At 57.4% G+C, this 24,718-nt stretch overlaps 1 protein-coding gene across 1 annotated transcript; it reads left to right on the top strand.

Moving 5' to 3' along the window:
* Positions 1–347: 347 nt before the first annotated feature.
* LOC102696354 (serine/threonine-protein phosphatase PP1-beta catalytic subunit-like) lies at positions 348–24,044 on the top strand. The gene is made up of 8 exons (XM_069180375.1): positions 348–576; positions 18,678–18,809; positions 19,038–19,268; positions 19,863–19,967; positions 20,556–20,627; positions 21,898–22,049; positions 22,454–22,588; positions 23,638–24,044. The coding sequence occupies exons 1-8, from the start codon at positions 396–398 to the stop codon at positions 23,740–23,742; spliced, it is 1,113 nt and encodes a 370-aa protein (XP_069036476.1). The 5' UTR covers positions 348–395; the 3' UTR covers positions 23,743–24,044.
* Positions 24,045–24,718: the final 674 nt, after the last annotated feature.

The following is a 24,718-nucleotide window of genomic DNA, read 5'->3' as shown; positions in this document are numbered from 1 at the left end:
TAGGATTTTTATTTCGCGCCTGAACCTGATCTCACTAGCCTTTCGCCATTTCCCGCCATAAATATCTATCGTGGTGAAGGAGAAGCGCAGCTGATACAATCTTTGCTCTTCCGGAGTCTCGACGACACTTTTCCTGCACTTGTCGCTGGGGGGGGGGGGCATTTGATGTTTTAAAAAAAAAACAGGGAATAAATCTTTCCCGAACACCCTGCGACGTCAGCTCCCGCCTCCTGCGTGCTCACGCAGCGCAGGGTTCGCCGTGCGCGCCCCCCCCCCCGCGCCCGCGCCCGCGCCCGTGCGTACGCGCGTCCGCCGCCGGCGAGGGGGAGGGGCTGTTTACCGCGAGAGCCGCGCCAGGGGCGGTTGTCAAGGGCGACGAGCGAGCGAACGAACGAATGAGCGAGCGGGCGGGCGGCGGGACCCAGCGGCCGCAGCCCTCGCTGTCTCTCCGCACGGGGCGGCGGGCGCGCGGGGTTGGCTCGGGGGGCCGGAGCGCGAGCGGAGCTCTGACGGCAGTCACAGTCATGGCGGAGGGGGAGCTGGATGTGGATTCGCTGATCTCCAGGCTTTTGGAAGGTGAGTTCCCTGGGTTTTTTTTTCCCCCCCTTCCCCGCCCACGAATTCTGGTGCTTCTCGGCGGGTGTCACGGTCGCTGCAGACCGCGCGGGCTTTCGTTTTCTGGCTCAGTCGTGCGGGCGGCGGCGGCGGCGGTGAGAGAGAGAGAGAGGCGGAGGAGGGACCCGGCTCCGGGGCTGGAGCGAGAGGCCTAGCGGCGGCCAGCGGAGCCTCGGGCTCGCGTAACCCGCCCAGCCCGGCTTGGGAGCCGCCGCCGCCGGCCCCGCTGATGTCACGGCTGAAATCGCCCTGTGTACTGCCAGGCAGTCTACGTTAGCGAGACGAGTGGAAGCGTCTGTGTTTGTGTTGTTGTTGATGTTTTGCGGAGTGTGTGTCGTGTTTTTTTTTTTCCCCCTCGGATCCTCGTAAAGAAGGTGGAAAAAAAATACAAAGAAAACGGTCATCTGTCGCGGTGGTGGAAGAGAGGGGCGGCTGTTGATCTCGGGATGTTTTGAGCTGAGGGGTCCCGCTGGTTGTCGATCGCTGGTCTGGGAGGGAGGGGCTGCGGGTTTTATTTCGATTCCAGCGTGGGGGGGGGGGGGGGGGGCGGTGTGGCTCTGTTTACCTCCAGTGGGTGTGTGCGCGCCCGAGCTGCCCCCTCGACCCCTCTGGTGGGATCTCTCCCTGGGTGCTGCAGGTCTTCGGCCGGCGTGTCGGTGATGGTGTCCCTGGGTCGCCCGTTGTTTACTGTAGCAAATGCCCCGGTGTGTGTGTGTGTGTGCGCTGCCCTTGACGCGCCTGACCCCCCCAAGGGGAGGAGATGGAGTGGGTGTTTCGGCTTGAACCCGCCGCCCTCTGCCTCGGATGCGCCTCTGTTCGACCCCCCACCAAGATGTGATCTTTCCGCCTACTTGTTGTTGTTGAGACGGGCGGGCACGACCTGGCGCGTTTTTTCCTGAACGAAACTTACTGGGACCCTGGAAAACGGCTGTGTGTGGATGTGGGGGGGTATTTGGGCACCGTGCAGTTCATTCTGCCCCTGTTGCTCCTCGTACGTCGGGGTTCTGGTGGGTGGAAATCCAGACACTGAGTGTCCTTCCTGCGCTGTGTGTCTGCCCTCCTCGGGGTGACGGAGCTCAGGGGTCTGGCGTTAACCCCCCACCCCCCTTCTCCCGCGAGCGAAGACGACCGTCCAGCCGTTTCTCAAACTGCTGTTTCCGGGTCGGGGGACAGCCTGGGGGTCTATCCGAGCCGGCAGCAGGGGTGAGGCAGGGTACGCCCTGGGCGGGACGCCAGTCTGTCACATTGACATGCGCGCTAGCACCAGGGCTGGTTATCCCAGAGCCTGCGCCAACCTGGGGGGGGAGAACATGCAGACTCCACCCAGACAGCGCCCCAGGAGTTGAACCCGCTGCGGGGCACCAGTACCCACCACAGCGCCGCCCAGGGTACTGAGTTATAAGATTTGATCTGTTCAGGTTGATCTTTTTTTTTTGGTCCGTCGGACCCAGCCGGGCAGCGGTTGGGAGCGGTCGTTTGGGGTCCCGGGTTTGACTCCAGCCCCGGCGAGTCTTGTGTGTGGAGTTCGCATGTTACCCTTGTCGTCTCGGGTCGCGAAGCGGGCCGGAAACGGAAAGTCAGATCCGTGCGGGACGGAGAACCCTTTTCCAGGAGTGCTGCGCTCGGAGGAACGGAGAGCTACCTCTGGGAGGGCCAGACTTCCTTTTTTGAAAGCGGATCTTTCACAGAGAGACACCCGCACAGACAGACACGGGCACACGCACACAGAGAGGCACAGGCAGACAGACACACGCACACAGAGAGGCACAGGCAGACACGGGCACACGCACACAGAGAGGCACAGGCAGACACGGACGCACGCACACAGAGAGGCACAGGCAGACACGGGCACACGCACACAGAGAGGCACAGGCAGACAGACACGCGCACACAGAGAGGCACAGGCAGACAGACACACGCACACAGAGAGGCACAGGCAGACACGGGCACACGCACACAGAGAGGCACAGGCAGACACGGGCACACGCACACAGAGAGGCACAGGCAGACACGGACACACGCACACAGAGAGGCACAGGCAGACACGGACACACTCACACAGAGAGGCACAGGCAGACAGACACGCCCACACAGAGAGGCACAGGCAGACAGACACGCACACAGAGAGGCACAGGCAGACAGACACACGCACACAGAGAGGCACAGGCAGGCAGACAGACAGACACGCACACAGAGAGGCACAGGCAGACAGACACGCACACAGAGAGGCACAGGCAGACAGACACACGCACACAGAGAGGCACAGGCAGACAGACACACGCACACAGAGAGGCACAGGCAGACAGACAGACACGCACACAGAGAGGCACAGGCAGACAGACAGACACGCACACAGAGAGGCACAGGCAGACAGACAGACACGCACACAGAGAGGCACAGGCAGACAGACAGACACACGCACACAGAGAGGCACAGGCAGACAGACAGACACACGCACACAGAGAGGCACAGGCAGACAGACAGACACACGCACACAGAGAGGCACAGGCAGACAGACAGACACACGCACACAGAGAGGCACAGGCAGACAGACAGACACACGCACACAGAGAGGCACAGGCAGACAGACAGACACGCACACAGAGAGGCACAGGCAGACAGACAGACACACGCACACAGAGAGGCACAGGCAGACAGACAGACACACGCACACAGAGAGGCACAGGCAGACAGACAGACACACGCACACAGAGAGGCACAGGCAGACAGACAGACACACGCACACAGAGAGGCACAGGCAGACAGACAGACACACGCACACAGAGAGGCACAGGCAGACAGACAGACACACGCACACAGAGAGGCACAGGCAGACAGACAGACACACGCACACAGAGAGGCACAGGCAGACAGACAGACACACACACGCACTCACATGGGAACACACGGGTGACTGTAATTGGCTTTTCCCCGGCTGGGGATGGAGGAAGTAGCCTGCTTAGGACGGGGGGGGGTTGTTGCGTAACTCTCCCGAAGTCTGCGGACTGGGAGAGGAGGCGGTCTGGCTGCACATTCCTGGGCCTGGAGGAGATCTGGGAAGTGGGTGAATCCAGATGTAATGCCTTCCAGATGTGGCAGGAGCGCTGGGTCGGTCCCAGATGATGGCAGCTGGCCTGGAGCTGGGAGACTGAGCTTTCGGGGGTCCCGTACAGACCCCTCCCTCTGCTGCTGATGTTGGCTTTATAGCTGACTGTCGCCTGGGCTGGACGGGCCCGAGATCCTGTGCAGCGTGGAGCTCACAGAGGACTTGAAAAGTCCGCTGGATCTGTGTGTTATTTTGGAGATAACTCTTAGACATGGCCCGGCGTTTCTTTTCTGCAGGCATCCGCAAAGCTTGACTGTCAAATATTTAGTAATGAATCGCATATACAGTATATATATATACACACACAGCACTTTTCATCCGGAAAGTGCTTGACAGATGTAGGAGAGTGCAGCCCCCACCTGGGAGACGCACAGTGTTCATTCTGCCCCAGCAGCCCCCACCTGGGAGACGCACAGTGTTCATTCTGCCCCAGCAGCCCCCACCTGGGAGACGCACAGTGTTCATTCTGCCCCAGCAGCCCCCACCTGGGAGACGCACAGTGTTCATTCTGCCCCAGCAGCCCCCACCTGGGAGACGCACGGTGTTCATTCTGCCCCAGCAGCCCCCACCTGGGAGACGCACAGTGTTCATTCTGCCCCAGCAGCCCCCACCTGGGAGACGCACAGTGATCATTCTGCCCCAGCAGCCCCCACCTGGGAGACGCACAGTGTTCATTCTGCCCCAGCAGCCCCCACCTGGGAGACGCACAGTGTTCATTCTGCCCCAGCAGCCCCCACCTGGGAGACACACAGTGGTCATTCTGCCCCAGCAGCCCCCACCTGGGCGACGCACAGTGATCATTCTGCACCAGCAGCCCCACCTGGGCGACGCACATTCTGTGTGTAGGAGCTGGACCCACGCAGTAATGGTGGGAGATAACCCGCAGATAACCGAGTTGGAGCTCTGAGCTCTGAGCTCTATCCCGCTGCCCAAAGTCCAAAGGAGCGGTGTTTTTCGACCAATAAAAAATACCCGCCGCGTCAGCTACGCATTGTAGTCCTGTCACAGGAGTGGTACGCCGTTGGGACCAGGGCAGTATCCGAGAGGAATTCAGGAAAGGGGAAACATTCTCCCTTCTAGACCTTCTCTCACAATAAGAAGTCAAAATAAAGGAGGGAGCGATGGGGGGGACACACACAGAGCCTTGCGAAGGGGGCCAATGACACCGAACAGTCTCCAGGAAACCGAAAAAAAGCCAGAGAAGCAGCAGGAGGCCAGTTCTCTCAGGTGTCACCCGAGTAGCCAATTAAGAGACGGATTAAGCCCCGGGGTGTGGAAGGGCAGGCTTAAAGTCTCAGAATAGATCAGACGGGGCTGCCAGGCTTTCAGCAGACTTTCGCTCCAGCTTCTTGTGAAGCATGGCGTTCAGTCCCCTAACGCGGGCGTGAAGAGCCACGCTCCGATGGCGTCTGGTTTTCCTGATTGTGCTCGGCGAGGTCCGGGGGCGCTTTTAATAAATAAGGATATTGTTGCTTTATCAGCCCTATACAATGTCTTGCATGAGGGATGTGTCTTTTCACAGACCCCAGTTTGCTCTCCAGGAGACACACAGACAGGGAGAGAGAAGCTGGGGGTCAGAGCGCAGGGTCGGCCATTTATACGGCGCCCCTGGAGCAGCTGGGGTGAAGGGCCTGGCTCCCCAATGGAGTAGGATTCCTCTGCCGGCCGCGGGATTTGAACCGGCAACCTCCCAGCCACAGGCACAGCTCCTCAGAGCCACAGAGCCACCCCTCTGCCCCAAAGGCAGATGTGGCCCGTTCCGGGATCGAACCCACGACCTTGGCGTTATTAGCACCACCCTTTGACTTTCAGCCAGTCATAAACTCCCTGGCGCAGGGCGGACACGAGCTTGGGCTTGTTTTGTGTTTTTTTTCCGGATCGGTTTTGGAGGCGGAGGGAAAGGGTCCCGATTCCCGATCCCTGCTGGTCACCCCCCCTCCCTGATCCCCTGTCCCACTGACCAGTCTTGAAAACCGGGGCTCCAGTTGGCCCCGAGTCCGCCCCAGCCCTCTCCCCCACCTCCCTGGTGGTTTATTCCTTCTGGTGAAAAGCACCTGCCGGAAGAACTCTTCGGAATAAGGAGAGGTGGCTCCTGACCGGGAATTTTGAAGTCGGCGGTTTCAGGAGCGTGCGGGGAAAAGAACTCTGGGAAAAGTTCGACGGTTCACGGGAAGGTTTCAGGCAAGAGGGGGGCGGGTGTTGAGTCCCCCGAGAGGAAACTGGGTGTCCCTGTTGGGCGACACTGGGTGCCCCCGCTTCAGTGCCGCTGTCTTCCCGCTGAAGGAACAGTGAAGCCCGAATCGGAGGACAGGAGTGCGAACCTGCCTCTTTACACGAGGAAGTCTGGACCGAGAAGCTCAGACATGTTGTTGAAGCCGATCCCCTGGCTTCCTCCGAGAAACAGCTGGATGTCATCCTGGGATCGGCTACCGGCTACAGACTAGTACGGTCCTCTTGTTTACGTCTCCCAGAGAGAGAGACAGGAGAGTGGTGTCCACAGGACAGCTGTCATCTCCCAGAGAGAGAGACAGGAGAGTGGTGTCCACAGGACAGCTGTCATCTCCCAGAGAGAGAGACAGGAGAGTGGTGTCCACAGGACAGCTGTCATCTCCCAGAGAGAGAGACAGGAGAGTGGTGTCCACAGGACAGCTTTGTCATCTCCCTGTGAGAGACAGACAGGAGAGTGGTGTCCGCAGGACAGCTGTGCCATCTCCCAGAGAGAGACAGGAGAGTGGTGTCCACAGGACAGCTGTGTCATCTCCCAGAGAGAGACAGACAGGAGAGTGGTGTCCACAGGACAGCTGTGCCATCTCCCCGTGAGAGACAGAGACCTCAGTGATGCTGACTCTGCTTCTGCAGGGTGGTTACGTAGGTCCGCTCCCCTTCTGGCCTCCTGTGTTTTTAGAAGTCCTAAAATACACTTGCACTGACCTTGGCCGGTGTCCTTTGGTCTGGGTGTCTCCGTTAAGGCTGAAGAAGTATTTCCATGCCTTTCCGGATTGTGCCCCAGCCTGGTAATAGCCCTTTTCCCCCCATGGCACAGAGGGGAGTTTCTGGCCAGAGCCAACACTGAACCGTACAGTCCCCTGAAGTCCAGTTTGCCTGCTGGCATCGACCAGCTCCCCCATCTCTGGCTGTTCATTTATGTCCTAAATCCTCCCTGCTTTAAACTCCCGGGTTTCTCGCTGGCCTGCGGTTCAACGCTGGGGTTCCCCAGCTGCGTGTCTTGGCCCAGAGCAGGCGCCTGGCAGCGCTCAGGAGGCTGAAGAGCCCTTGAGCCCCACGACACCCTCGGATCGAGAACAGAGCTTTTAGCGGTCTCGATAATCGCTCCGCGTTGCTCTGGTTTTGGCGGTGCTGCGCGGCCTTCTCTCTCTCTCTCTCTCTCTCTCTCTCTCTCTCTCGTCCCGGGGGTCCGAGGAGGAAGGGGGTGGGCCGACGGCGGGCGGTTCGGTTCTGTCTGCGACATGCGTGTCTGTGTTTTCGTGGCTCGGTCAGCAGCCTCGCACCAGAGAGCCTGAGCCTCTAGCTGAGGGCTCCTGGACTGAAACGGGCCTGCGCGATTTTCAGTAGCAGTCGGGGGGGGGCAGCCCCTTGCTCTAGGGTGGTCTAGGGCAGTGGTTCTCCCAAGTATGATCCGAAGCCCGCTGGTGGTCCGCGTGCTGACCCTAGTCATCTTTCTTAAAGCACGTCTCCCTTCTTCACCTGGAACTTTTTAAGTCACACAAACATTGGCAAAATATAATAATAATAATAATAATAATAATTGCTTACACTTATATAGCGCTTTTTCTGGACACTCCACTCAAAGCGCTTTACAGGTCATGGGGATCCCCTCCACCACCACCAGTGTGTACCCCCACCTGGATGATGCGACGGCAGCCATAGTGCGCCAGAACACTCACCACACATCGGCTCTCAGTGGGGAGGAGAGCAGAGTGATGGAGCCAGTTCAGAGAGGGGGGTTATTAGGAGGCCATGATGGGTAAGGGCCAATGGGAAATTTGGCCAGGACACCGGGGTAACACCCCTACTCTTCTCGAGAAACACCCTGGGATTTTTAATGACCACAGAGAGTCAGGACCTCGGTTTGACGTCTCATCCGAAGGACGGCGCCTGTTTACAGTCTAGTGTCCCCGTCACTATACTGGGGCATCAGGACCCACACAGACCGCAGGGTGAGCACCCCCTGCTGGCCCCACTCACACCTCTTCCAGCAGGTGTTGCACAAAAAATATGCTCTTTTGTTTCTTAAAATGTGAGTCCCTTTTTAATAAAATTTCAGTGCGTGAGTGGGTGATGGTTTTTTTACAGGGTAAGACGTGGACGTAGGCATTGGTGGTCCCAGTGCATCTGTGACTGTGGTGTTGGTGGTCCGCAGACCTTAAGGCTTGGAGGACCACTGGTCCAGGGTGTCAGCCTGTGAGCGCCGGGCCTCGGTGACCAGAGAGAGAGGCTCTGTCGCACCTGAGGCCTAAGATCTTTGTCCTAGGATATTTCTGTCGGGCTCCGGTCCGGTCGCATAATCGCATTGAAACTCGGGGCGTCGGAAACCGATTCTGCCCCCATGTTATCCGACGCGCCGGACCCCCCAAATCTCGCAGGATCTCCGGAGAGAGGGGCTGTACAGACAGGGGCTGAAAGCCGTGTTTGAGAAAGACGCCCAGTGCTCTCCTGCCCCTGCCTTGCTCTGGCACTGAAGGGATTCCCCAAGGTCTCGGCGTCTGCTGCATGTGAGCCATTTAACCAGAATCTTGTCGTCTGTCTTCGGTGTGATTAACCGGCAAGTAACCTGTTAACCAGCCCTTTTGTTTATACAAGTTATCCCTGTGGGATAAACGTGACGTTCCCCACTCTCTCGTCCTTGAAATCAGGTTTCCCCGCAGGGTGCGGGTGACTTGAAAGTTAAAAAAGAACAACAACATTTCTCTCTCCCATCCGGCGTTTCTGCTTTTGCTCGTAGTTCATATATGGAGATGACTCAACAGCTGTTTCATTCCGCTGTCCCACGCTGTTACAAATTCCAGGCTCCCCGTTCTGGGCCTGTAGCGTCCCACAGATCAGCACTATATTTGGAAACAGAAACCCTTTTTTCCAAAAGCCGAGGGTACAGAGCTTCAGGGGAGGTGTTTGGTTATAGAGGTGGCAGCTTTGATTTTTAATGGACGGTGCAGGGCGATCTCACTGGGCGCTGGAAAAGACATTTTCGGCGTCTCCCGGATCTGCGGTGAGATTCACATCGGACGGATGTCTTATTTAAGAGAGAGCTGAATCTTTGAAGTCCCTTAGATATTCCGGAAATCTCCCCGTGTTCCCAGTTTCCCCATCCACGGACATGCTGGGAGGTTAACGGGCTTCTGGGAAGGCGAGCCCTGGTGTGGGCGTGTGCGCCCTGGGGTGGACTGGCTTCCCATTTCTTGCTGGGATAGGCTCCTGGTCTCCCGCGACCCTGGACTGGGAAAAGCGGTATGTTCAGGAGTTGGATAGGAGCTACAGGCCCTAGTTGTAGGGCTGTCCTGATTTCGGACACGCGGTGAAGGCCGTTCCAGTGTGATCTCCAGAAAAGGGCTTCGGCCAGGCTTCAGGGAAATGGGCGCTGTGCAGGTGGGGGGGGGGGGGGGTGCCACTGGGGCTGGGGCCCCCACGACCCGCTGTTCCAGGTCAGACAGACAGTGAGTCAGGAACCGGCTGGGCTCTGCCTTCAGGAAGACACAGCCCCATTATCGAAGCCCTCAGCCGTTACAAAAAGTGAAGTTTTAGCATTGTAGGTAGCAGATAGTAACTAGTCAGATTTTATTTCGAGCAGACTTGATTTTATATAGCGCCTTTACAGCGCTTTGCAGAACCACAGCAACGACACTTAAAAAAAAATACACAAGATGTGCAGGAGAAGAACACACAGTGAGAGGAGACGGTAGATAGGGGTTCTGGATAAAGCAGGAGCAGAGGGGTGAAGAACAGAACCGGCTCAGTACAGGCTCTTCTACAGAAGAGGGTTTGGAGTCTGGATGTGAAGGAGTTTAGAGAAGGTGGCTCTCTGATATCCTTGGGGGCAGAACTCCAGAGCTCTGGGGCGCAGCAGGAGAAGACCCTCTCACCCCCAGAGTGTGGACAGGCCTGGGGGGGGGGCAGACAGGAGACCAGGATTCGAAGAGCGAAGGTTGTGAGGTGGGGAGGAGGACATCAGGTACAAGGTGTAGGGAGGTGACTTCAGACACCACCATTTTTTTTTTTTTTGAACCTTTGTGACCTCTGCTTGTGTTTTGGTCTCTTGCTCTCTTGATCGCGGGCATGCTTGGGTGCGGGGTGGCGCTGGGCGAGGAAATGTGTCCAGTAAAACCAGTAACCTGGCTGCCCTCGCCCACGAATGGCACGCACCCCTCCCCCCCTTTGGCTGTAACCTGGGGAAGTTTTGGTGTGTGTGGCTGGTTGCCCGTGCCCCCTGGTCGAGGTCGCTAGAGCCAAGCACCAGAGGGATGGCGGAGGATCAGAAGTCCCGAGCCTGTTTTTGACTTGGGAAAGCTCTCCAGTGTCAGGGCGGTCGTGTCGGTGTGCCTCGGGCTGACTGAGCCCCAGTGTGTAGGGCTCACAGAGGGCTCTTTGTGCCCAGCGCGGGGGGCCGTCTCTGTGTGGCACTGCCAGCCCGGGGGGGGGGGGGGGTGAATCGTGCTTCCCAGAACCGACGAGGCGGGGGAATTCGCCGGGCTTTGTTCAAATCCCAACCTTTTATCCCCCACCACCCCCCTTCCTCTTTCTCCAAGAATTGAGCTTCTGTGAGACGTAAGAACAGTCTGTATTCGCAAAAACGCCCGATTAGTTGCGTTGTTAAGCGCCCTGGGGGCAACCTTGTTTGGAAAGGCGCTATATAAAACGGAACTGAATGAACGGCGAGCCGCTGCTCAAGCCAGCTGCGTGGGGGCGTGGAGGGGTTTAGTCTCTAGATCGTTCTCTCCCATGGGGGCCGTACCCCGGTGCTGGCCAGCGGTGTGGCTGGGAGGAGGAGGAAGAGGAGGAGGAGGGGGGGGGGGGTGAGATTTTGACCCACGCTGCCCAGCAGTGAGGTATCGATCTTCGGTCGCCCTCGAACGTGCCCGCCGCGATCGGAGGTGTCACAGGACCTCCCTGAACTGGGGCAGTCAACCCCCCCCGAGCTGCTGAACAAACACTGTTTTGACGTGAGCGTTCTCCGAAGACTGCCCATATATGGCCTGGAGTCGGGCTGCTGTGTGCCTCAGGAGTGCATCTCCAGGCCTCCGGGCCCAGACCTCAGCTCCGTCTCGATGAGCCGGAGAAGGGGCTGCTGTGCTGGCGGGGCGCAGGGGAGTCAAAACAAAACCAAGCGCCGGGGGTCTTGGGTATCTGTTTCCTACATCTGCTCTCCTTATTTAGGGGCCCGGGTTCGAGCTGCGGGGAGCAGGTGAGCTCTGTAAACGGGACGGGGTGGGGGGGGCTGCGTCGTGGAGCGCGAGAGGGGGGGGCATGTCCTTACGCCGAGGGTGGCGGGTGTCTGGAACCAGGCGCCTCCTGGCCGCGCTCGGGAAGTGGCGTTTCGCTGGGGGGGGGGGTCTTCGAGAAGAGGTCCTCGGGATAACCTGGCCGCTGGGTAGCAAATGAGATGGAGGACAAGGACAAAGTCCTCCATGTAGGTTTCCTCCAGGTGCTCCAGTTTCCTCCCGCAGTCCAGAGACAGGCTGGTGGGTTAATGGGCTTCTGGGAAAAACTGGCCCTGGTGTGTGTCCGGTGATGGACCGGCGTCCCGTCCCGAGTGTACCCCGCCTTGTGCCCATTGCATGCTGGGATAGGCTCCCTACCCGACCCTGAATGGGAGGAAGCGTCTAGAAAATGGGTGCATAGAGATCATTTGTTTTTAAAAACCTGGCCCTCCTCTTTTCTCTTTATTTCATTAAGGCCACAGTTTAAAGGCGCTCAACAGGACGAACGTGACCTCTCACCCCCTGTTGATCCAATCGATCCACCGAGCAAATATGCGCGATAGTGGAATAGTCACATCTGTAAGACAGTGAAGCTTTTTGTTTTTTAAAACTTGAAACGGCCTCGTCTTCTTTCCTGTCCCTTCATCTCTGGACCGCGTGGGGAATGGTGCTCCCGCTTTTAAAAACGCGGCCCTCTTTACACCGAGGGCGGTGGGGGTGTGGAGCCTTGTGCCCAGCCTTGTGGCGGAAGTGGACACCCTGGAGTCGGGCAACGGACACGGCTGGATAGGATCCCAGCATCAGAACATCTTTACACAAAGGGCGGTGGGTGTGTGGAACAGGCGTCCCGTGCATAGCGTTGGCGTCTTCAATTCACAGCTCAACCAACCGGCTGGAGTGCCTCTCCTGTTCTTGTTGGCGACTGCCGTCTTCGGACTGTTTTTGTAGACCCGAGGCACATCCCACAATTCCCGCCCCGTTTTGTTTTTTTGGCCAAGTTAAGGTGAAGCTTGTCAGATCCCGTAAAACCACGCCACGTTGCTGGGTTTCAACTCCTCCTTTCATCTCGGTGCTGTCGGCTCACCGTATAATAACTGAGGCGCGTCGCCCCGGTTCTGTTTTCGACTGGCGTTCAACAACAGTACGATTGTAGGTTATAAAATCAGTTTCTATATGAATCTAGTTTCTAGTGTTGACCTCAATGGCAAAAATCTTTAAAAAATGGGAAGGTATCCTTCAGTATCCCAAGACAAGATTCTTTGCGAGAGTCCAGATGTTAAGAAAATGGCTTTTGAAGTAATACACCTTGGGGAAAAAAGTCCCAAGCAGTTACTTCTTGGGAGGAAAATGTTTCTGAACTGCTTTTTTTTTTTCTGATCATCACGAGTTCGCGTCTTACTGGTTTGAATCCGGTCAAACCTTTAAGACAAAGCTGTGCGTGGCACAGACGAAGCCCAGCTCTCTCTCTCGCGTGCAGACATGGCCTCACCACTGGGGGTGGTGGCACATGGGGCCGGCTGATTGATGTGCTGTTTTCGGCTCTGTGCCCCGGGCTGAGGTGTCTTCAAGGGCGCTTGCCTGCTCTGTGGCTAGGACATTGTGTTCCGTCTTGGGGAGGGGGCTCTCGGCTCCCATATTAGGCAGCGTTGGGAGGGTGGGGGCAGGCATTCCTGAGTCAGGCAACAGCAGATTCCTTGTCTGCAGTCTGCCCCCTCTTCCTCCTCCTCCTCCTCATCCTCCTCTCCTCCCTGCTTTCTCCGAAGTGGCGGATAGGTGCAGCTGGCCCGGCCCATCTCTCTCTGTCTCGGCCTCAATTCAATTCAAGGCGCTTTATTGCCATTTAAATGGCATTTACTGGCATCGGTGTTGCCCAAGCACGTACAAATAAAACGTACTTGAAACAAAACCCCCCCCAAAAAATCAGGACATTCGCTACCTCCCCGAGGAAGGTCAGTCCTGTGGGGTCACCGGAGTGCCGCCATGGCCCGTTTCCCCTCTCTCGCCCGCGCACAGCGCCGACCGGGGCGCAGGTGAGCGTTGGTTACGCAAGAAGAAACGGGGCTTTTTCAGGATCGTCCTTCGGGCTTCGGTGCGTTTCAGTTGTCGGGTTATTATTGCTGCCTTGCGGTATTGGAGTCTGGGGGTTTTGTTTCCAGACTGGGGTGCTGTCTGTGTGGAGTCTGCATGTTGCCGGGAAAGTATTGCAGTACCCTGTCCAGCCCGGATAGGAGGCAGTTCTTTACACAAAGGGTGGTGGGAGAGTGGAGCAGGTTGCCCGGCCCTGGTGTTGAAGCCGACACCCTGGTTTCTTTCAAGAAACAGGTGGACGAGGTCCTGGGATCGATGGGCTGTTAGCAACCAAATTCGGACTGGAGGGGCCCAGCGGTCTCCTCGGGTCTGTCGCCTTGCTCTGGCTCCTCCTGTCCTCCTCAGTCAGTCGTTGTTGAGATCTCTCACCCCCCCCCCCGGCCCTGGGCGCCGGAGACGAGAGGCTCCACTTGAGGAGGCCTTCAAGCCCAGGTGCTGGCGACAGGCCTGCTGGCAGCTGCTGCAGGAACAGCTCTGGGGAGGAGAGGCAGCAGGATGGGAGAGCAGTAGCGGAAACACGCACGGGCATCAACATGGGCAACACGTGAGCAACACAGGGGCATCATACAGGCAACCACGGACATCAACATGGGCAACACGTGAGCAACACAGGGGCATCATACAGGCAACCACGGACATCAACATGGGCAACACACAGGCAACACAGGCAACCACGGGCGTCAACATGGGCAACACACAGGTTTCATATAGGCAACACATCGGCAACACACAAGCATCATACAGGCAACCACGGGCATCAACATGGGCAACACACTGACAACCACGGGCATCAACATGGGCAACACACTGACAACCATGGGGATCAACATGGGCAACACGTGAGCAACCACTGGCATCAACATGGGCAACACGTGAGCAAGACACTGACAACCATGGGCATCAACATGGGCAACACGTGAGCAACACACTGACAACCATGGGCATCAACATGGGCAACACGTGAGCAACACACTGACAACCATGGGCATCAACATGGGCAACACGTGAGCAACACACTGACAACCATGGGGATCAACATGGGAAACACGTGAGCAACCACAGGCATCAACATGGGCAACACGTGAGCAACACACAGGCAACACACGGGCAATCACTGGCATCAACATGGGCAACGCGTGAGCAACCACGGGCATCAACATGGGCAACACATGAGCAACACACAGGCAACACACGGGCAATCACTGGCATCAACATAGGCAACGCGTGAGCAACATACAGGCAACTATGGGCATCAACATGGGCAACACACAGGCAACTATGGGCATTCACACAGGCTTCATACAGGCAACCACAGGTACGCTGCATTAAGTGTGCTCTCCCATCTGAAAGTGGAAATGACTGTGAACCTCCGCCGGTGACGCGCTGCGGCTCTTACCCTCACGTCCAAGTCCCTCCGCCTCCCTCCGGGGTTAAAACAAAACCTGCGCTGGGGGTTTACTCACCTTCCTGGTCTGCAAGCTCTTGGAAAGGTTCTGAAAGGCTCACGGACCGGAGGCTTCTTCTGTGTCCTGCTTTATTTTCTGTTCATGGCAGCTGATCGATCTGAGGAGCTCATCTAAGCCAGGGTGTCTGCCTTCAACTACAACAGCAACAGCAGGAACAACTGAATGCACTAGACTGTAAACAGGCGCCGTCCTTCGGATGAGACGTCAAACCGAGGTCCTGACTCTCTGTGGTCATTAAAAATCCCAGGGCGTTTCTCGAAAAGAGCCGGTTCAGAGAGGGGGGTTATTAGGAGGCCATGATTGGTAAGGGCCAATGGGAAATTTGGCCAGGACACCGGGGTAACACCCCTACTCTTCTCGAGAAACACCCTGGGATTTTTAATGACCACAGAGAGTCAGGACCTCGGTTTGACGTCTCATCCGAAGGACGGCGCCTGTTTACAGTCTAGTGTCCCCGTCACTATACTGGGGCATCAGAACCCACACAGACCCACAGAGTGAGCGCCCCCTGCTGGCCCCCACTAACACCTCTTCCAGCAGCAGCCTCAGCTTTCCCAGGAGTCTCCCCTCCAGGTACTGGCCAGGCTCACACCTGCTGAGTCTCCAGTGGGGAGCTGCAGGGTGAGCGGATTCATCCCGCTACGGAGCGAGCTCCACGTAAGATCTGCTAGGGGTGCGTGGGTTGGCGGGCCCGGGGGAGGGGGGGACCCCCTAATCTAGCCGGCAGCTGGGGTTGAGGAAAAGGCGCGCCGTGGACCAGAGGTCCCCAGATCGACTCCCAGCTGTGCCACAGGCTCGCCGGCACCGAGTGAATCTGTGGAACGTCCGGTGCCCTTTGCTGCGCGGTTCTGGGGGACTCGGGGGAGACCCCCGAGCTGAGCTCATTACAACTGCGGGGTGAGCAAGCCTGCTTCCGGGCTCCTGGGGGAATCGGCTCCTTCCAGGGAGCAGTGGAGTGGGGCAGAGGAGGAGGGGAGGTCTCCTGCTCTCCTGACGTGACCCCAGTTGATCCCAGAGCTATTTTCCGACATCCTGCCGCAGTTTTCACGTGATCCCCAATGTTTGGATAGCCTGTCGCGCTTCACCGCGGGGGGAGGGCAAGGCATCAACCGACCACCACGATCAGCCAAGGTCTCCTAGTAAACCAGCTTTTCTTCCACCACCCCCCCCACTCCCCCCGAATGGTGCTCCTGGGCGGACCTCCCCCCCGCTGCTTCTGTGTGCGGTGAATGTATTTCTTCCCCGGGTTGTTAATGGCTTGTCGCTGCGGAGCCGAGAGGCAGCGCGTCACCCGTGACGTCACTCAGCCCCCTTCCGCTGTTCTCCTCCCCCCCCCCGGCCGGGTCTCTGAGCCGGGACCTGCTCCGTCACCCTTGGTCTGGTTGCTAGGCAGCCGCTGACGACGGGGCCCTGTTTACCGGCGTGTAAGGTGAACCGGCAGGCCGGGGGGGGGGGGGGGGCAGGAGGAGTTCCCAGCGGCCCCCGCGACAGCGCCTGTGATTCAGGCCGGCTCAGCCGAGCGCCGAGCTGTTGTCGTCGATAGCAGGGGCTACTGGGGGGGGGCGGGGACGGCGTGAAGCATTTATTGAACACGAAATAATGCAAAGGAGAAAAACTATCCAGAAAAAGACGCTCCTAAAAAAACAGATCCTCAATGCGCTGCTCGAATCAATACGCTACCCAAGTCGGAGCACAAGTTCAACATTTTTCATCAGTCGTGTTTTTCGCCTCGTTATTCTTCATGCTGTTTAAGTAATATTGCGTTTCCATCGAGCTTTAAAGAAGGGAGTAGGATTAGACCGTTTTAGTTTGTGAATACGATATCTCCCCAGTATTACTAACGAGTTAATTACGAATGTTTTTCCCCCATTTTGCGTCTTGCAAAGAATAAGTATTTAAATGGTTCACGTAGGACTGTGATAAAGACAGTTTAATGCGAGTCTAGCCAAAACAACTTTGGTAAATAGGCGTTACGTAGTTGTAACTGAGTTTAGCGCAGATTGCGCTGTTGTTGTTGTTGTTGTTATGCGGTCCTGTTGCCAGGCAACCGAGTGGCGCTCTGCCGCCGTGGGTTCACGATCTCCCAGAATGCCCCGCTCTCCTGGGTCCCCCTCGCCCGCTCAGGCTGTGAAAAACCCACCAGGGAGAAGCAGCTATTAATACTTCTAGTACAGGGTACTGCTACTGGCGCCACCAGACTCAGGCACGCTGGCTCCGGGACTTGACCACTCGCAAGAGCCTGGTTTGGAGAGGCCATATTCCTTGGTTTTGGTGATTATGTTTTTGTTTTTAGTTTCTCACGAAAGAAAATAAAACTATGGATGCAGAAATACAGCTCATACAGAAAATGTACGGTCACAGACTTAAGACTGTAAAAGGGCGCCGTCCTTCGGATGAGATGTAAAACCGAGGTCCTGACCACTCTGCGGTCATTTGAAAATCCCAGGGCGTTTCTCGAAAAGAGCCGGTTCGGAGATGGGGGGGGTTATCAGGAGGCCATGATGGGTAAAGGCCAGGGGGGAAATTTGGCCAGGACACTGGGGTAACACCCCTACTCTTCTCGAGAAACACCCTGGGGTTTTTAATGACCACAGAGAGTCAGGACCTCGGTTTGACGTCTCATCCGAAGGACGGCGCCTGTTTACAGTCTAGTGTCCCCCGTCACTATACTGGGGCATCAGGACCCACACAGACCGCAGGGTGAGCGCCCCCTGCTGGCCCCACTAACACCTCTTCCAGCAGAGGTGTCCTTTCCTTAGCTCAGTCCCACCTTTGGCTCCGATCTCTGCAGTCCGTCCTCCTTGCTTTATCCGAAATTCCCTCTTATTTCCCTTTCCCAGCTTCTCAGTCTGATCAGTGTTACCCGTAGCTCTGTGTGATGGAGATCTCCTGGCTGCTGGCTCGCCGATCCACCCCACCCCACCTGAAGCCGCAGTGCCCTGTGTCCTGAGAACTGCAGGCGAGCAGCCCCCCCCCCCCTTAGCTGTGGCGCAGATCTGTGCGGGCGGTTTCGTCCCAGGGGGCAGCGGGGACACAGAGGGACAAGGGAAACCGAGCTGGGCAGGGGTCCAGCGTTGAGACAGCACAGCGTGACCACAACGCCGGCACTGTTCCCCGCCTGACTCACGCCAAGCTCGTAAACACCCAGTCCGTTCTGCCATTCCAGCTTCCTCCCACAGGCCTCCCGGGAACCGCACTGGGCTTCCCAGGAGTTCAGGAACGGCTGCTCTCCCCTTCCGCGGCCTGATCTGTACAGTTATGGCCCTTTCAGGGGGCAAATCTGGGCGTCCCCAAACGCAGCACCGTCTTAGATGGGATAAGAAAGCGCTCCAACCCTTTTCATTGTTTTTTTTGGTGAGGAAAACATTCCCCGCCGGAATGACGGATTCTAGTCTTTTTGGCCTTTGAACTGGGTCAGTACATGGTGCTCTGGCGTCGTGGCGAAGGCGAAGGCTCAGCAGGGAATGGCCCCCAAACTGGAATTGGTTGCCACACACTAAGCAAGTGTCTGATGTATTACCCGATAGTTTGCAGCTTTCCTTGGGCACAGCGGAGTGCGTTTCACTGAGAAACGCTGGGCGTCCTGAAAGGTCTCTCTCGCTCAAGGCAGACGTCTCAGTGGGGCGGGGGGGGGGGGAGGGGTTATTTGGGGTGCTTTGGGGCGCCGCAGCCCTAACCTGTTGATCTCTGGCCAGTGGCAGTGGGTCCGCTGCGGTACAGTTCAAATCCGAAAAGCCTCTTAAATGTTGCTCTGATCCAGCGCGGGATGAGCTGTTGCACCCGCGGCGAGTCTCTGCCCGAGAGGCCTCGGGCCTCGAACCGTGAGCCGCCCTGTCCGCTGGGCCCCTGGACCTTGAGAGTCCGAGCCTGACCGGGCCTCGGCGGTGTGGGTCTGCGGCTTGGGGGCGGGAAGCATGGATCGGATTCCTGCCCTCCCTCCCTAACGCCCCCCCCTTCTCTCTCCCCCAGTGCGGGGATGTCGCCCGGGGAAGATCGTGCAGATGACGGAGGCGGAGGTGCGGGGCCTGTGCATCAAGTCCCGGGAGATCTTCCTCAGCCAGCCCATCCTGCTGGAGCTGGAGGCCCCCCTTAAAATCTGCGGTGAGTGCTGCACCCCCCTTCCCCCCCCCCCACCCCACCCCACCCCATCCTGTTTCTGCTGCTCCCCGAAGCCCAGCTCGTTATCCACTGAGACATGGGCGACGGCCGTGGTGGTGATGGGAGGTGGTTCCTAATATTTTGGCCAGAGGGTGTGCTCTGCTGGTGGTGAACTCGTTTGTGTGAAAAGGCGCCCTTGATTAAAGTGCCGTTTCCCCGGCGCGCGCGCAGGCGACATCCACGGGCAGTACACAGACCTGCTGCGGCTCTTCGAGTACGGCGGCTTCCCCCCCGAGGCCAACTACCTGTTCCTGGGCGACTACGTGGACCGGGGCAAGCAGTCGCTGGAGACCATCTGCCTGCTGCTGGCCTACAAGATCAAGTACCCCGAGAACTTCTTCCTGCTGCGCGGCAACCACGAGTGCGCCTCCATCAACCGCATCTACGGCTTCTACGACGAGTGTGAGTCTCCGGGGGGGGCGTGGGAGGGAGAGGGGGGTGTCGGGGGAGGGGGTGGGTGTGTGTGAGGAGGGGAGAGAGGGGTGTGTGTGTGTGAGTGAGGGGAGACCCCACCACGAGTGCGCCCCCATCAACCGCATCTACGGCTTCTACGACGAGTGTGAGTCTCCGGGGGGCGTGGGAGGCAGAGGGGTGGTTGTGCGAGTGAGAGGGGAGACTCCACCACAAGGTTGCCTCCATCAACTGCTTTTACGGCTTCTACGACGAGGGGGAGGCACCAGGGGGCGGGGAGGGGGGGTGTGATGAGGGGAGAGGGGGGTTGGTCTGTGGGAGGGGAGAGGAGAGGGGGTGGGACCAGGGGAGAGAAGGTGAGAGGGGGTGTGTGTCAGAGGGGAGGGGAGAGGGAGGTGTCAGGGGGAGGGGAGAGGAGGAATTTGTCAGCCCCTCCCTTGTGCTGAAATGCCAAGCTCCAGCTTTGTGCGGGCCCAGAAGAAGGAAACGGGCCGGACCCGTCCTGAAAGAAGGGGGGGGGGGGGTGTTGTGGGGCTGGGCGGAGTGGCGGGCCGGGTCTGACGAGTCCCTGTGGGTTGCCGACAGGCAAGCGGCGGTTCAACATCAAGCTGTGGAAGACCTTCACCGACTGCTTCAACTGCCTGCCCATCGCCGCCATCGTGGACGAGAAGATCTTCTGCTGCCACGGAGGTATCTGGCCCGGCACCCCAGTACCTGTCTGAGTTACTGTCTCCCTCCTCCCCACCTCTCAGCCTTCGTCCCTCCGACTCTGGTCTCCTGTCTGTCCCCCAAGCCCGTCTACACTCTGGGGGCGACAGGGTCTTCTCCTGCTGCACACCACAGCTCTGGAGTTCTGTCTCCAAGGATATCAGAGAGCCGCCTTCTCTAAACTCCTTCACATCCAGACTCCAAACCCCCTCCTTCAGAAAGACCTCTCCCTCTGTCTCTCCATTTCCTTTGTCCCCTCGTCCTCTCTGACCCCTCTCCCTCTGTCCTGTCTGCTCTCCTGACTTCTCCCTCGGTCTCTGTCCCCTCTGTCTCTCCGTGTCCTCTGTCCCCTCGCCCTCTCTGACCCCTCTCCCTCTGTCTCTCTGAGTATTCTCTCCTCTCGCCCTCTCCGAGTCCTCTGTCCCCTCACCCTCCCTCCCTCTGTCCTCTGTCCCCTCGCCCTCTCTGACCTCTCTCCCTCTGTCTTGTCTGCTCACCTGACCTCTCCCTCTGTCTCTTTGTGTCCTCTGTCCCCTCGCCCTGTCCTGACCTCTCCCTCCGTCTCTCCAGGACTGTCTCCTGACCTGCAGTCCATGGAGCAGATCCGTCGCATCATGAGACCCACAGACGTCCCGGACACAGGTGAGGTCCCGCCCCAGCCCTAAAACGCCCCCCCCCCCAGCACATGCGTTCACACGCCCCTGGGACAGAAGCGGCTGTGCGACATCATCAGATCAGCTGAGCTGGGCCTTGTGTCCTCTTCGTGCTTGTAAGGGTTTTTCATCTTCTCTTCTGCCAGCAGAGATACAAGGTCTTCAGTGTTAATGAACTTAATACCACGGGAGCGATATCTTTGTCACTGTTTGACCTGTCCTATCCCTCCCTCCATTTTCTAGCCAATTCAGGGTACACCCTGGATGGAACACCAGTCCATCACAGACACACACAGACACAATTTTCCCAGAAGACAATGTCCCTCCCAAAATGTCCCTGGACTGGGGGGGGGGGGTCAGCGGAGCACCTGGAGGAAACCTGCATGAACATGGGCAGAACGTGCAAACTCCACCCAGACAGCACCCCAGGTCCAAAGTTGAATCCAGGGCCCCCAGCTCTGCGAGGCAGCGAAGCCCCCCCCCCCCCCCCCCCCACTGTGCTGCCCTCTGTTTGAACTGTTAACGAGTTAATTGAAAAGTGAAATGGGTGTTTTTCCGGCAGTTGCCGAGTGGAGATTTTTCAAGCTTCAGTGAAGAGCAAATCGCCGGTATTTGTCGCAGCCAGGTCTGCTCCAACGTGTGCTCGTTAGCATAGCGCCGTCTCGTTAGAGGTCACACCGCAAGTCCGGCCTTTCAGGCTGGTTTCGCTCAATCGGACTTTATTCAGATGCGCTTCGGGTAAGGGGTAGTTTCAGGGTGAGCGGGAAATTCTGCCTTTTTTCTACTGCCAGGTCACAGGAGCGATGCTGCAGCTCAGTTACAATAACCAGCAGCCTCCACCAGAGGGCAGCATCGTCCAGCAGCAGCGAAGCTAGAAAGCACCAATATATCCACATGGGTCCTGACTCTCCTATAGTGCGTCAACCGCTTGGAAGATAACACACCTCACATGCAGAATACTGTGTTTATGTTCTGAAATTAGAACAGCACTGCAGAGCCCCCTCCAGGTTGAAATGACTGTCAAAATATCCACTTGTGCTGGCAGGGCGGCGCGTCTGTCTGTCTGTGGGTGGTGGGTGGCTCTGGTGTTTGTCCTGAGGCTGGGGGGTGTGTCCATCCCTCTCTCTGTGAGGACACGTGCCAGGTGTGCTTGAACGATGACATCGCGCAGGTGTTGCGGTGAAACTGGTCCCACGGGAAACGCGGCCCCCCTTGGCGCCCCTGTGTGACCCCTCTGTCTGTCTGCCTGTCCGTCCCAGGGCTGCTGTGCGACCTGCTGTGGTCGGACCCCGACAAGGACGTCCAGGGCTGGGGGGAGAACGACCGCGGCGTCTCCTTCACCTTCGGGGCCGACGTGGTCAGCAAGTTCCTCAACCGGCACGACCTGGACCTCATCTGCAGGGCGCACCAGGTACGGGGTCGCCCCAGTGCGGTACAGCGCCGCTCCGGGGTTCCTGGGTACGGGGTCACCCCAGTGCGATACAGCTCCTCTCAGGGGTTCCCAGGTACAGAGTCCCCCCAGTGCGATACAGCTCCGCTCCGGGGTTCCCAGGTACAGGGTCACCCCAGTGCGATACAGCTCCGCTCCGGGGTTCCGTCATCTGTGGGGGCACCAGGTATGAGGACACCCCAGTGCGATACGGCTCACCCCAGGAGTTTGCAGCCCCGGTCCCGGAGGCGGTGCTGTATCTAAAGAAGGGGGTTCTTGGGAGAACAGCCATGCATCCAAACCCACATGCGCGCACGCGCACACACACTCTCGGTAAACCCCCCTACACGCTCTCAGTGTCGGCTGCTGTTGGCTCCGCCCCGCAGGTGGTGGAGGACGGCTACGAGTTCTTCGCGAAGAGGCAGCTGGTCACCCTGTTCTCCGCTCCCAATTACTGTGGGGAGTTCGACAACGCCGGGGGGATGATGAGTGTGGACGAGACCCTCATGTGCTCCTTCCAGGTAAATACTGTCGCTTCAGCAGTAGAAGTGCGTACAAAGTTCACAGAGACCCTCTCAACAGGCTGAAGCAGGCTGGGGGGTGGTGGTTAGGTTTCCTGTCTAACCCCATGTCCCACGAATTGCGACATGTGGCCCCTCCTGCTCACTAGTCCCTGTACTGACTAATGTGCTGAGATGTGAACCAGCCCTTCCTGCTCACTAGTCCCTGTGCTGACTAATGTACTGAGATGTGAAGAGGCCCTTCCTGCTCACTAGTCCCTGTGCTGACTAATGTACTGAGATGTGAAGCGGCAATTCCTGCTCACTAGTCCCTGTACTGACTAATGTACTGAGATGTGAAGAGGCCCTTCCTGCTCACTAGTCCCTGTACTGACTAATGTACTGAGATGTGAAGAGGCCCTTCCTGCTCACTAGTCCCTGTGCTGACTAATGTACTGAGATGTGAAGAGGCCCTTCCTGCTCACTAGTCTCTGTACTGACTAATGTACTGAGATGTACGAGAGAATAAGTACAGGTTGTGCAGCAGACATTTCACTGCAGAAATTTTCCAGCGTGATCCGCAGGCAGAGTTAACCAGTGAGCAGTATTTGCCAGTGAAACCGTCTGGGAGAGGGGAGCAGTATTTCTACTGGGCGTTTCTGTAAAATGGAGTCGTTGCTGAGGAGAGTCCAGCAGTGTGTAGGACACACGCTCCTCTGAATCAGAGGACAGGAGGCTTTTGAGAAGACGAGCAAGGCTCGTTTTTAACAAGCAACGCGGGCATTTTCACAGCTGCGTTGGCTTTGCGAAAATGCACGTCGGCCAAAGTGCTATAGAGGCCCAAAAAGGTGCTTCTTTTCAAAGTGCGAGTCTGGTGTTCTCACAACACTGACAGCAGGGTCTGTTAAGTACTGCTCCCCCGCCGCTGCTGAGAGCCGGGGGGACCCCAGAGTCCTCTGCCTGCTCACGGCGCAACAGCGCCTCCCGCAGGGCTGCGGTGGTTTCTCGCCGGGTGGGTGCAAAATGAAAGACGCCTTAGAAACGCGCTCTCTCTCGTCCCCCCCCCCCAGATCCTGAAGCCGTCTGAGAAGAAAGCCAAATACCAGTACGGGGGCATGAACTCGGGCCGGCCGGTCACCCCCCCGCGCACAGCGACCCCCCCGAAGAAGCGGTGAAGCGCATGCGCGCGGCGAGAGAGAGAGAGAGAGAGAGAGAGAGAGGACAGGACCCCCAGCGGCCACCACCGCCCGCCCCAGGCGAGAAGAAGACGCATCCGAAAAAAATAACCACAAGCGCCGACGACAAACCAACACGAATTTAAAAACCGAAACGACAACTTGCTTCTTTTTTTTTTTAAAGGAAAAAAAAAGCCTGTCTCCTGTTAGGTGCCCACGCCTCGTTGATTTCCTGCACTGCTGCCCCACCCTCACCCCTTCCCTCTGTAACCACGCCTGTTTATAAAAAGTATTTAAATTCAGCGACTTGTCCTCTCTTCTCTTTTACCCCAGTCTCTTCCCCCCTCCCGTTCCGTTCCCCCTTCCTGTGTTTCCAGCTCCGTTCTTGCACGCACTCCGACGTGAGTTCTGATCGGCGGCTTATCAATAAATAACTGGAGAGTTAAGGCTCTGGAGCGTGGCTGTAGGGTCACGCAGGTGTTCGCTGTTCTTCGGCACTAGGCTGGGAGTTGTGTTGGCTCCGGTCGGTTTACAGGCCTTTTCCCTGTTTAATGAAGCTCATAGCGGATTTACCTGTAAAGCGCTTTGAGTGGAGTGTCCAGAAAAGCGCTATAAAAGTGTAAGCAATTATTATTATTATTATTAGATCAGAGTTTTTTTTCCCCCACACAGGAGTTGTCATCGCACAACTCCTGCAAGAGACCTTCCTGGTGTTCAAGGACCACAGCTGGCAGGGCCCGATGTCACTTAAACCTGCACTAGAAGCTCATCTTCGATTCCAATCTCTGACACTGACATTATTTTTCCCAATGCCTCAGTTCTTAAATACTGTTACAGCGAAGGGGTGAAGAAAGTAGAGAAAATCAGTAATAAGCCAAGCAGATAACTTGATAAGTAAATTAATTAATCCCCACCTTGTAAAGATTTTATCAAGAATTATATCCAAGGGGATGGTTTAGTTCGAGGCAAGTGGTTT

The sequence above is a fragment of the Lepisosteus oculatus genome, chromosome 18 (genome assembly GCF_040954835.1).
Source record: "Lepisosteus oculatus isolate fLepOcu1 chromosome 18, fLepOcu1.hap2, whole genome shotgun sequence".
NCBI classification, from domain to species: Eukaryota; Metazoa; Chordata; class Actinopteri; order Semionotiformes; family Lepisosteidae; genus Lepisosteus; species Lepisosteus oculatus.
Note: the sequence above shows the minus strand (reverse complement) of the source record. Positions and strands in the feature narration are given on the sequence as shown.